General features: G+C 53.0%; 1 protein-coding gene across 4 annotated transcripts in view; it reads left to right on the top strand.

Moving 5' to 3' along the window:
• Positions 1–11,908: 11,908 nt before the first annotated feature.
• The window catches only part of PAX3 (paired box 3), a 73,152-nt gene continuing 71,709 nt past the window's right edge, over positions 11,909–13,351 (top strand). For all 4 annotated transcript variants that reach the window (XM_054282736.1, XM_054282737.1, XM_054282735.1 and 1 more), the window contains exons 1-2: positions 11,909–11,993; positions 12,766–13,001. In XM_054282736.1, coding sequence (XP_054138711.1) covers positions 11,909–11,993; positions 12,766–13,001 — 321 coding nt within the window. The remainder of the gene's footprint in view (positions 11,994–12,765; positions 13,002–13,351) is intronic.

Genomic DNA, 13,351 nt, shown 5'->3' with positions numbered 1-13,351 from the left:
ATAAATATATGTAAATTAGTGGACATAAACAGCAGCAATGTTTTCTAAGAAAAATAAATATATAAAATATGTACATGTGTACATCATATGCACCAATATCTGATTTCCCTTGTTGTGCTTCTCCTGCAAGTGCAGTGTGTGTGTCTGCAGCTCTGTTCAGCCGGGCCAGCTGCAGTACCTGGCGGTCCAGGTGAGCCCAGCCAGTGTCACCACTGTGATTCATGGACATCAGGGGTGGCTCTGAGTGCTCCTGGAGCTCAGCCTGAGCTCCCTGCACAGCTCTGCTCTTTGCTTTGCCTCGGTCCTGCAGGCAGCTGCTGGGTGTGCCGGGGTGCTGCAGCACTGTGGGCACGCCAGTGACTCCTCCCAGGTGGGAATGTGTGTGTGTGGGAGCTGCTGTCCCACTGAAGGTGTTATGGAGCTGAAATACTGATTACAGCAAGGAGTGTATACTCCATCTGTTTCTTTACTTCCCACATCATAGCTCTATTCTTGCCTTTTCTCTGTAAACAGTATTTGCCATTTTGACTAAACCAGTGGTTTCAACTGGGATCCATGGACTGAGCTGCAAAAGGTAAGTAAGAAAAGCAAATTGATCATCAGAAACTTAAATCTTTTGTGTGAGGGTCAACTTTAAAGCATTTAGAGGTTGGCACGTTACAAAAAGTTGAAGATCGCAGGCCTAAACAGGATTTTCAGGCTTATTCACATTGAATGATCATATTACATATCAGGTTCTTACTCATATATTAAAAAATGTATCAGACCCAAATGAAAATGGACAGTCTGAGCTTATGCCAAATCCTTCTCTCTGCTTACACAAATTTTGGAAAACTCCACAGGTTTCAGGAGCGTTAGTCTGGATCCACATCACAGTACCAGTCAGAAAAAATCATGCATTGTATAAATCTCTGGCTACTGTAGACTCCCAGTATTATATTTGTATTTTGGGTTCCTTTGAGTGTACAGATTGCTTGTCCAAAGCCAAACTGTGCTCAAGTTTCAGTAAAAAAAAAAAGTTAAGTAAAAATAGAGAAAGATAAAATCTGCGTGGCTGCTGGTGTTTCATTGTTGTAGCTATTTCAGTCACAACACTTGTGTGTTCTGGTTGTTTAAAACCACACAGAGAAATGCAGCAGGAGTGTGCATCAGTCACACAATCCACACATCTTGCAGGAGGTGTCACTTTGGGGCACTCTGTGGAAAAGCAGGGTAGACAGGGTAATCCTCAACACCATGGGAGAAATCATGGGAAATACAAGCTACAGCCTGGGGGTTTTTCTTTTGCCAGTTTTTTGGGGGTTTTTTCCCTACTGTGCAGTATTTTCCTGTGTTACTCAGTCTGAGGCACAAGAAATGCAAACACCAAGAAAAGAAACAAAGGTCTGATGCTTTCTCAAAAAATTTTTGACCTCTCCATGATCACAGTCTGGGTGAACTGTGAAAGATCTGTAGTTTCCTGTTGTGCCTAAAGATCTTAACGTTTTTGCGGGAATAATCCCCAGTTCCTCTGCCTAACTGAAGCATACTGGACTCCAAAAGGGAAGATCAAATGTGAGGTTTGAGATTTGGAATAGGCTGCCAGATGTCAGTCATGTTAGAGTGAGAGAAGGAGAGACAAGCAGGAGGGCAGAGCCCAGATAATCCACACACAGCCTGGGTGAGTAATCGTGTGCTGCAAACTGGGGTTTTCTGTCTCACCTGGGACAGGGGGCAACTTCTGCTGGACCAAACAGCAGCTGCAGGAGAAATATCAATATGTGCTATTTGTGGGCAGCTTCTGTCTTTGACAATATGTGGAGATGCATTAGGGCAATCACTGCCACAGCTTCTTTAATGTTGCCCTTCTGTGTAACTTGTGCTTGAGAGTTCAATTTTTTAAAAACAATTATGGTTTTAATGTTAATCCTGTACCTTCAGTGACACAGTTATTTCTGCTCTCTCTTTTGAAAGTGTCTCTAATAAATCCTGTGGTTGCAGAGAATAAATTATATTCCTTTTTTTACCCCTAGCCCACAAGCAGTAAAGAATCACAATGTTCATTTATACAATGGTGTGTATTCATCTTGGAAAGGCAGGTTTGACAGAAAAAAACTGGAGTGTTTCATAAATGGAAGGAATATTGTCTAGTTGATTGGCTAAAAGGCCTGTTTATGGATAGAATTTTCTGTTTTATGTATAAAACAACATAACAGTCACTCTCATGTTTATGATAATTTGAAATTTAGCACAACTCCAAATAATAAAAAAGTAGCTAACAGCAGTGGGTATTGGGTTGTACATCCCTCCAATTAGAGCAATATCCTGTATTTCCTGAAGTGACTGGTATTTTGCCTCCCATCTAGTTTTGTCTGGGTTGAGACAGCATTTTGGACATATATTTTGAAAATCATAATTAATCATAGTACTGTGGGCTGAGAATTTCAACCTTATTACTCTGAAAAGTAAGTTTCTGTTGGCATTTATACTTTAAATAGCAGAAAAGAATAAATTTCTATTATTTTTTCCTTGTATTGTAAAAAAAATTAAATATGGTGAAGGACAAGTGCAAAGGAAATATTGTTGCTTCTTACCTTAATGCTCTTTCTCTGTAGCTCAAATCATCATTCACAGGGTGTGTTTTCAAGGCTTGCATCCCGAGGTAGCTCACTGTGTGAGCTATCTCTTTCATACAACGCGTTACCAGGTGAAACACCTTTTATGTGTGATAGGAGAGTGAGTTTCTGCCCACAGACAGTCGCCATGGGCTGAGGGGTACAGGTATAATTACAGGGTCAATGTGGATTCCCTGTTTCAATCCTGCCACTGAAGTGGGAGAACTCCTCCAGCTGGCTGCAGTGGTTGTGCAAACACACAAAAGGCACTGAGTGGGGATTGAGGTGAGTGTGAAGTGCAGTTTCTGTGTGTGTGTGCTGCGTGCATCCACCCTGGGCTCACAGCTTTGCTCAGCTCTTGGTGAATCCCAAGGGAAGGGGCTGTTCTGCACCCTTGCTCATGCTCATGACTGGTTCAATCCCATCTCTTTCCCATAACAGTGTATTCTCTGCATCACTCAAAATTTTAGCAGCTGCTGGGGAAGCCCATATTTAAACATGAATGTGTACAGGGGAATGGTTTTTAGCCATCTCTGACCCACCAGCTTAAGCATAAACAGTGCACTTGTTATTAATATGGTGAAATATGTTTATGGACACAAAATTGAGAGCCTAAAATTCAGTGAAATTAAATGTGTCTGACTTTGTCAGAGCTCCTTGTGTGCACTTAAACCCTCCTGAGCTCAGTGACCCTTTTCCCTCTGTTATGGATGTTTTGTATCTCTTCTGTCCTTGTCTGTTCTACCAATCCAGAGGCGAAGCTTTTCTGACTGGAGGTTAGTTAATTTTTTTATCATGCTTTATTGCCAAAGAGTCTAAAAAATAAAGAAAATATAAAGAAAAAAGATAAGAAAAAGATAAATGTTGTATTTGCTTGTGTTCATCTCTTCTCCTTTAAACCACATCAGAGGCAGCTCCCTGTCAGTTGTCCCTTGGTGCAAAATCTTCACACACACAGTACAAGTGTTTCCTTCACATTACAAACAGGTCAAGGAAACAATGGGTTTTTCATGGCAATTATTCCTAATGTTTCTGAAGGATATTTAAATTTGGTGGCTCACTTTTATTAAAGCTAGAAATTCCTGCAACTTAGCCTGCTTTCACATTTTATCCAGGTGCTTGCAGAAATGGAGATAGCTGGAAGAAATGCTTCAACTGCATTAACAAAATATGGTTTGTGTCATGGGGGAGTCATACATTCATACTAGACACATTCAACTAGGCTGATCTTTGATCAGTGCAGCATAAAATACTCCTGCTTGTGTTCAGGCAAGGAGCAGGGTTGGCCTTCTGCCTGTGTCTGGTCTTACTGAAAACACCTGGGTCTGAACCGGCTCCTCAGCCCCTCGCCTGAGCTGTCCCAGCGTGCTGCTCACATGTCATGCAGATTGAGAGATTTGGCATCAAGGTGATCGTAATCTCTTACAAATAGCTTCAATTCAGAAATATTTCAGCTGTTTTAAGAAGATTTTTACAGTAATCAAATACCATGAGGTTGATTAGTCTCATTGGATTATGAAATTTGAGGGGAATAACTTGAATTATTCTTATTCTTTTTTCTCCCCCAAAGCTACTTCTGATTTGTCAGGAAACCTAAATTTTAGACTTCAGCTCATTACAAGTCTAAATATAAGCTACATTTCCTCATCCTTCCTCTAAACTGTTTGATTGTTTAGCAAAATCTGACAAATCCATTGTAGTTATTATTTTGTGATATTTTTATTAGTAATAAATAGCAACAACAGCATTTGAGTTTTAGTTAAGATTTTGTTTGTTTGTTTAATTGTTTGTTTTCGTGAGAGAAATCTGAGGAGTAAAGAGAGAGATAAAGATCAAAATTTGCTTTCCTTTAAAATGGGAAGAACGAAACTTTTTGTGACTTAGAAAAAGTGATAGCGAACAATAGTGCCAGCTTGGTTTCCATGTGGAAAATAAGGACTTATTAGTTGGACAGTTAATATTAGGAGAAAGAAAGTATTCCTCCGTGAAAAAAAAAAAAAATCTGAAACTTTTGAAAACTCCGAAGTAAATTAGACGACGCCATAAAATAGAAAACACACTTCCTTCTAGTTAGGTGGCAAACCTTTCTATGTGACAATAAATTTAGCTCTCCCTGCATTATGTAAGAATCAACATTGGTCGGAAAATAGGTGACATTCTAGTTTGGAATTTCCTTGTGCTTTCCTTCTGAAGGGGAGGGAAAAGTCTGTCTTCGGTGATGATTACTAATATACTAGTCCAGATATTAATTTGGTGTGTTGACCCCGAAAAGGAAAAAAAAAAACCAAACAGAAAAAACAAACAAACAAACAAACAAAAAAATACCAACAAACGAACACTCTAAGTTCTTTATATTTTGTGGGCAGTTGTTTAATTGTGGCCCGAGGGCGAGCAGCAGCTCTCCCTTCTCTGCAGGAGCTGTGACGGGGAGCTGCCCCCGAGGGTGCCCCGAAGCCCCGCAGCTCTCGCTGTGTCTGCCCCGCTGTGCTGTGCTCAACCCGGTGATGCTGTGGCGCTGGAACTGAGCGCTTGGCACCGACGGGAGCTGGGAAGCGGGATCCCTGTATTCCAGGGATGGGTGGCGGGGAAGGAAAAGGCAAACCAGCGGAATCAGCCGGCTCCCGGCCCCTCTCGGGGATGGGCAGTGCCCGCTGCGGGAGCGGGGGCTGGAACCGGGGGATGGAGCCGGGGATGGAACCGGGGGATGGAGCCGGGGATGGAGACGGGAGATGGAGCCGGGGGATAGAGCCGGGGGATGGAGCCGGGGCATGGAGCCGGGGCATGGAGCCGGAGGATGGAGACAGGGGATGGAACCGGGGGATGGAGCCGGGGCATGGAAACGGGAGATGGAGACGGGGCATGGAGCCGGGGGATGGAACCGAGCATGGAGCCGGGGCTGGAGCTGGCCTCCCCCTGTCCGCTGCCCCAGCTCCGGGATTCGCCCGCTCCTACGGCGGAGGGCACGGCCGCAGCCCCGGCACCGGCAACACCCTTCTCCGGTCCTTTCCCCTCCTTCGTGCTTTCTTTCTCTTTTCTCCTTTCCTTCCTTCTTCTTTCCTTCTTTCTTCTTTCATTATTTCCTTCTTTCCTTCTTTCTTTTGCTCTTTCTCATTTTCTCTCTTTTTCACTCTCTTTTTCCTTATCCTTTCCCAAATTTTAATTCAGTTCGTCTTTAAAAGAATAAGCGGTGAAATCATATAGCTGTGGGCGAAATACCGATTAATGAATTCAATGTCTGTGCTAGAAGGGCCGCTTCTCCCTTAATATCGTTAATTCCTGGCTCAATCGTATTGGACGGAGGGCGAGGAAGCAGGGAGGGAAGGAAGAATGTCCCGGGAGACATTTGGGACCTTTGGGATGGCGTGCTGGGTGCCTGCCAGTGCCTGTCTGTTGGCAGACCCGGAGTGGGTCGCGCAGGGCCGCGGGTGTCCCTCGTTTCTCCAGCCGCTGTGCAAACCCCCTGTTCCGCAGGCAAATGTATCTCTGATGGTCCGAGCTTCGCGTTCCTGCAGCCTCATGGTCTCTGCTGCAGTGAAACTCCCGGCGGAAATCCATGGTGACACTGCTGGAATCAATAATCTCTGGTGTTTTTACAGGTAATTAACGAGGTTGGAAATGGGGCCGTTAATTGCGGAGGAGGTGCGGACGGCAGACGGCGATTCCCGCCCGTGTGCGGGACCCGGCCCTGCCCGCCCGGGGGGACACAGCGCTTCCACCGTTCTGTGACACGCACCCGAGCCCGATGGTAACCCTTAACGCCATAAATAAATGGGTTACACCGCCTTTCCTCCCGTGTGCTGGCAGGGAAGGACGGTCCCTTCCCAGCCCGCTGACGGAGCCCCGGGCTCTGCGGTCCGGGCCCGCAGCCGCTGCCAGGAGCGCAGACGTGTCCCTGTCCTGGCTCGGAGGGCACGTGGCAGCGCGGAGTGGCAGCTGTGCTATCGCTTACTGCAGGGTCTGGTAGAAATCAGAAAGGTGAGGAGTTGGTGAAATACATGTTGTATTTATTGCAGTTTACAGGGAGACAGAGGGCGGCCTTCGCCCACGGGCAGCCTGACGGGGGGATGGATTCCGGCCCTTGCCGGGGCCACCTCTCACCCGCTGGGTGTTTGCTCCCTCTCACGGCTCCCTTCGGGGCCCCTGGGATGAGCTCTGCCTCAGATCTTCCCACCACGGAAATATTTTGCCGTTCCCCTCCAGATTTCTCTCCGTCCGTGGTGCTGGCACAGGCGATGCCCGAGGATGGCACTCTCGGAGGAAACTGTTCCTCAGGAGTGACAGGGGCAGGGTGTTCTGTCCCCTATTCCTGGCCTTCTACAGACCCTCCTCTCGCTGCCCCTTCTCCGACTGCCCGGCGTACTGTGGCTGTAAATTAATGAAAACGTAACAACTCAAAAAAAAAAAAAAAAAAAAAAAGATGGTGCTGAAACGTGCGGATGGGACATAAAAGCGATGGAAAAAGGTTCAAAGCTTTCAGTGATGACTTTTCAACCTTTATTTATGTGCCTATTAATGCAATATCCATCATGGAGATACGCATCTTTATCCTTTCAACTGATATGCTGGGAATCAATTGGATATGCAGATTACATTTCATAAGTTTCCAAATGTTAATCTCCCCGGCCCTTTGCTGGTAATTTTTTTTTTTTTTTTTTTTTTTTTTTTTTTTGCCAAATAGTGTTATGTTTCTGCCACCAAAAAAAACCCCAAAATTAAACAAAACAAAATTTTAAAATAATAATAAAACAAGAAAAAACAAACAGAACAAAACCCTCAGTAAAAATAATTAATCTTTAGGCTACTTGTCTCTATTTATTGCTAAGGTTTGGGCCCAGGTGCCGGCCCAGGAGCCGGCCCCTCCTGCTCGCTCCCATCTCGGGCTTTCCCAGTCCATCGCCCCCGGTCCGGGCTTCTCCGGGGCTCTGGGGGCCCCTCTGCCCTCGCAGCGCGGGGCTCTGGGGGCCGGGGAAAGTGTCCGAGCGGGTGCTTTCCCCTTCTAAACTACGGCAGCTTCCCTCCAGCCTTACAGCCTGGCGACCGGGGGAGCGTCCCCGTCCCGCCGGTCCCAGCGCCCCGTGTCTATAACCGGGAGGGGTGATGTGCGATAGCAGGGCACAGAGCGGCTTCCCTCGGAGGGCTCCGTGGCGGAGCTGGTATCTGAGGTTGGCACTGGGCTGTGCGGCGCTGCCTGTCGCTGTGGCCGTGGCTGTCGTGCCGCGGGATGCCACCACCTGCTGCCTCCCTACCTGCTCCGCTGCTCCGTCCCACCGCCCCCGACACTGCCCATCGCGTCCCCTCTCCAAGCAGGGGATTCAATAACCGTTCATATTGCACTGATGCCGAGTTTCTTGAACAGTATTGAAGTTTCTCTTCCGTGGCATTTTACAATTCGCCGTCCTGCGGGGGTCACTCTGGTCCGAGCACGTCGGTACCGGTTTGGTTTAACGTGCCTCTGGTCCGGGGCAGCGGTCGCGTGTCCCCACGCCTGGCTTGCGGTGGGGAAGGGTCCCCGTAACGCGGAGCACACGGCCGGGGCTGGACAGCGGTCCCTGGAAGCCGCAGCCCCGCAAGCCCCGCTGCCCATCCCGCCGGGCACACGCTCCTCTCCGGCGGGCAGCGGCTCCCGGCTCTGCCCCGTCCGGGAAGCCGTGAGCGGGCGGCGGAGGGTCCCCCAAACACACACACACCCGCTCGCTCCGAGGCAGGGGGAAAGAGGGAAGCCTCTGTGAAGGGAAAGCCGTGAGGCAGAGGGAAGCTGAACAGAGCAGCTCCGAGGGTGTCCTCGGCCGGAGACCCAAACCCAGAGGGGTTTTTTTAGGTGTTTATGGCGAGGACAGAGTGGAGTACGAAACAGCAGCTACAGGCGTTATACTCAATAGTTATGTCAGTCTTGACTTCCTTCGTTCTTTCTTAGGGTTTTTTTGTGTTGGTGTTTTTCGGTTTTCTTTCTTTCATTTTCCTTTCCTTTCCTTTCCTTTCCTTTCCTTTCCTTTCCTTTCCTTTCCTTTCCTTTCCTTTCCTTTCCTTTCCTTAGCACACTTTTTATGTATCAAACTGTGCAGTCTCCTCTCCACCTCCCTTGGAAATTGCCGGTGACTTCGCTTCGAAACCCGTATGAGAAATGAATCTGTGCACGCAAAACCGGAAACAGTGTAATTGATTTATTTCTAATAGAGGGGAGACCAACACTGTTTATCGTTCAGAAATGATTGCCTGTGTTCTTAATAGCTCTAATTTTCACTGTCCATTTGATGTGCTGCAGGTTTAATATAGAGCACTTACTAATCCAATTAAAAGTGCACCTGGCCTGGAAGAGCTCTGTAATTAGCAGGAGCGTTTTTAGCTATTTCCACTGGAAAACCGTGAAATCATCTCTGCTGGCCTAAAGGACTGTAATATGGGGGTGGGGGCGAGGAGGGGAGGGAGGAGCGGGGCCAGGCATTCGTGCCTAATCTTTTTGCCTTGAATTTTTCACAGTTCCCGTGCGGGAAGATGAGGCTGTTTCATCGCGGGGCACTGGTGTCTGATAGCGCAGGACCGCGAGGGCGAGACTAGGTGGGTTTCACATGGCTTTCCCCTGCCGTCCAGGCGAGCCCGGGCGGGGATCCTGTCCTGGGGAAGCGCGGCTCGGCTTTGGGGCTGCGGGTACGCGCTGGGTTGCGGGGGCCACGGCAGCCCCACGGGGCCGGGCGCGGAACGGGAACCGGAGCTGCGGGAGCCGCCAGCCCTGTCGCGGGAGGCGTCCAGGCCCTGCTCCAGCCTCGAAGGATCGCGGGGAGCGACTCCGGAGCTGCCGAGAGGGTTTGCGGCAGGGCCGGCGCGGGATGGGCCTGGGGCGGCCCCGGGCGCGACACCGGCTCCACGCAAAAACACGCGGCACGTACACGGAGGCGCGGCGTTAAAGGAGGGGGGAGCAGCTGGAAAACACTGCCCAGGCTGGCTCTCCTGCCGGGATGAGGGGCTCCGCTCCTCCTCCGAGGGTGAGGGGTCAAGACAGTCCCAGTCCGCACCCCTCCTCGCGTGGACGAGGATTACTGCCCACAGCACCACGATGGCACCGGTGGCGATGGCTACCAAGGGTTTCTGCTCCCGTGCTCGGGGCCGCAGCGGCGCCAGTGGGCAGTGAGGCGGCGCGGGGATGCTCTTAGCGCCGGGTGCACTTCGTGCGGCCCTGCTCCCCGCCGGGGGTTCCCGAGCGAGAATTAAACCCTAAGTAGTTTAATCTCTTTTTTAAAGTAACACTTATACCGACTTCCTCCCTCCAGCTAAAGGCGCGTGGCGAGTGGCGCGGCGTGGTCCGTGGAACGAGGGCTCGGCCCGCCCGGCTCCTGCCGCGCCACGGGCCCGGCCGCTCCCCGGCTGTGCGGGCGCTCCGCCGCCCGGCTCGGCTCCGCTCTCACCGGACTGGGCTCCCACAGGGCGCCCTAACGGGTTTCCCAGAGCTCCGGCCACCGCGGGGTTTGTAGGACACAACCGCTTTGTGAAACACACGCTGACTTTCACTGAGCGTGAACTTTTCCTGCCGGCCTCTTCCTCGGGGTGCGGGAGCGTTCCCGGGCAGCAGCCGGTGTTTGTGTGCGTTTGAAAGCGAGGGAAACCACTCGGTTTGGTGGCCGGCGCTTGGGGCTTGGGGGAGAGCGGGACCACGGGCCAGAGGCACCCACCCGTGCTGTGGTGCTGCTTCTCCTGCAGAGCCCTCGTTCCGCCCTGCGGAGCGGAGCCCGACGCAAACCCCGAGTTTCCCCGGGGCCGCGCCGTGCTGCTGTCGGTCCCTCGACGGCCGGTTCGCTTATTATTAGGGCTCCGGATTTCTGCCTAAATAACGCGAACCCCCGCCCACCCTGGGGCCGGCCCCGGCCCCGCAACCATCGTCCGGCTCGTAAAGGGAACGCGGACTGGGAGCCCAGAAAACATTTTTCTCCTTCATTTCAAAGGAGGAAACCTGAGCGATTCTCATCCTTTTGATTGATTAAGGTCTTGAATAACTTGAAGCTCGGGAGTGACAGTTCCTGAATAGACGATTGCAAATAAAGAGCCCTGTGGAAAGCCGGGCTGGCACTTCGGAGTGTAAAGGAGGCGAGTTTGCTGGCACTTACCAAGTTATAAATAAAAGGCCGTGCACAATGGTACCTTCTCTAAGGACAGACAGTCTTTACAACACTCCTGGCGTCATATCCTGCTGTGGGCACTCCAGCTCCGAGGCAGACTTTACCTCTTTTATTTTTCCAGCAGTTTAGTTTGAATACTACAATAAATTCCTGGGAACAAACGCTTGTTAGTAAGACTTTAACATGCACCGCCTCGCACCCATGCACATATAAACGCTCACGCACACGCGTGAAACGCAGGGACACTCTTGTCCCATCGGTTTTTAAAGGCAGACATCCCCATGAAGATCTCACTGGCAGCTCTTCCTCTCCAAACAGTGAGCACCATTTGTTCCAGAGATGTTTCTTCTGGACGGAGAAAGATTTCGAGTCAAAGTAAATAAGTGAAAGGAAAGAATAAAACAAGAAGTATTTTTTTCTTTAAAATTAAAAATGTTGTTGCCCCCACCCCGCCGCTGATGCTCGGGGAACGGAGCCAGGAGACGAAACGCTTGGTGGCAGCCAGGCAGGTGCTATCCCGCGGAGTCCCGCAGTGACACGGGGTCCTGAGGGATGCGATGTCCAGGCCGGCCCGGTCGGTGCTTCTCTCCCGGGGCTGGGGCGGCCGTCGGGGAACCGAGTAGATCCCCATCGCCGGCCGCCCTCGGCTTGCGAGGAAAGGGTCCAGCGCGGCTGTGCCCGCGGGGTCAGCGCGGGGCCGTGCCGTGTTCTGCCGTGCCGTGCCGAGCCGAGCCGCGCGGTGCCGGTGCCGTTCGGGCCGCGCCGCCGTCGCGCCGGCCGGGCCGATGGGCGAGAGCCGCCGCTCGCCCAATCAGCGGGGGCGGCGCGGCCGGGCCGGACGGCGGTGGCCAATCGCGGCGGCGCCGCCGCCGAGCCGCGCCGGGCACGGAGCCGATAAATGCTCCCGGCCCCGCGGCCGCCGCTCCCCGCCGCACCGGGGACACCGCCGCCGCCCCCCGCCCCGCGCCCGCCCGCCCTCCCCGCGCCCAGCCCGGCGGGGCTCCGGCCCGGCCCCTGCCCTCCCGGTGCGGGGCAGCGCGGGTCACTGACAAAGGGGCAGCGGCGGAGCTGCCTCCTCCCCGCCCCTCGGCGGCATCCCCCACCCCCTCCGGGACCGCTCCTGATTCGGCGGGGCCCGCTGACAGCGCGGGTCTCCCCTAGATCAGCCCTCACCTGGATATAACCCTGCCGGCCGCTGCCGCTGCGATGACAACTCTGGCCGGAGCTGTCCCCAGGATGATGCGCCCCGGGGCCGGGCAGAACTATCCCCGCAGCGGGTTCCCGCTGGAAGGTAAGGCCGCGCCTGTGCCGCTCCCGGTCGGGAAAGGGATAATCGTTCCGTGCCGGGATGCCGGAACAAAGCGGCCCCCCCAGCCCGCCAGAACCGACGCACGGAGTCCTCCAGGACAGCTGCCCGGCTTCCCCCTGCGCTGTCAGAGCAGGGCTTGCCCCAGACGGGCACGGCTCGGACCGCTGCGGCTCCGGCCTCGCACCCCCGAGCGGCCTGGCCCGCCAGCGGGAGTTCGGCAGCGCAGCCGGCCCCGGTTCTCTTGGTGGAGTGATCTGGGGAGCCCAAAGTTGGGGGAAAAGTTAGGAAAAAAATAAATTCGGGTAAAAGCGATGCGAATTGAAAGGAAGTTGAGAGCCGTGGGTCGGGCCGCTGCGAGTGCCGCTCTGAAGGCAGCGGCGGCGTGAGGGCCCCGCGGGGCCGGCGCTGCCAGGCCCGTGCCCGACGGAGGGCGGGCGGCGGCCGCGGCTCCCACCGCTGCTCCCGGGGCATTGCGGCCTTCCCGCAGCCCTTCCCCCTTCTCCGCCGGGGTCAGGCGGGCTCTGAGAGCCGGCTCCGGCTGAGTGCAACAGGTGAAGCCGCGGCCGCCTCCCTGCGCTGCTCGCCGGGAGCTGCGGGCCGCGGGTGCGCGGCGGGGCGGGCGGGGGTGAGTTGCTTCATAGAAAAGCAACGACAAAAAAATAGTAACAACAACAACAACAAAAAAAGACGCAGCAGGATCCGAAGGAGACGTTAACGCCATTTATCCCCCTGCCTCCCTTCCCTCCTTTTCTAGTCTCTACCCCTCTAGGCCAGGGCAGAGTCAATCAGCTCGGAGGAGTGTTTATCAATGGCAGGCCTTTACCCAACCATATCCGGCACAAGATAGTGGAGATGGCCCACCATGGCATAAGGCCCTGTGTCATCTCCCGCCAGCTGCGAGTGTCCCACGGCTGCGTCTCCAAAATTCTCTGCAGGTACCAGGAGACGGGCTCCATCCGGCCGGGGGCCATCGGCGGCAGCAAGCCCAAGGTGAGCCTCTCCCGCCCGCCCGGAGCCGAGCAAACCCCGGGCGCGGTGGCGGGGAGCGAGTTCCCATCGGGCCCAGGCTGGTTGGCACCGGGGTTTACAGCGGGGACGGCGACACCCGGGAGGGCCGGGGGGACCGTGCGAGGCCGGGGGTGGGCGCAGACACACATGGGGCACAGCAACCCCGCCGTGTCCCCGCCTATTGCTCTCAAACTTCCCGAGGTTTTAGAAAATATTGTTGGAGTTCTTGGAAATAATATTCTTTTAATTAAGGAAATTCTATTTAAAAAAAAAAAAGAAAATAGGGCGAAAAGGGCGTTTTTTTGAGCGCTTGGCTTCCCGGAGCCCCGCGT

The sequence above is a fragment of the Melozone crissalis genome, unplaced genomic scaffold (genome assembly GCF_028551555.1).
Source record: "Melozone crissalis strain CALT ecotype California unplaced genomic scaffold, PUWL_Pcris_2 ptg000034l_1, whole genome shotgun sequence".
Lineage (NCBI taxonomy): Eukaryota > Metazoa > Chordata > Aves > Passeriformes > Passerellidae > Melozone > Melozone crissalis.
The sequence above is the reverse complement of the archived record's forward strand: the minus strand, read 5'-3'. Positions and strand labels throughout refer to the sequence as shown.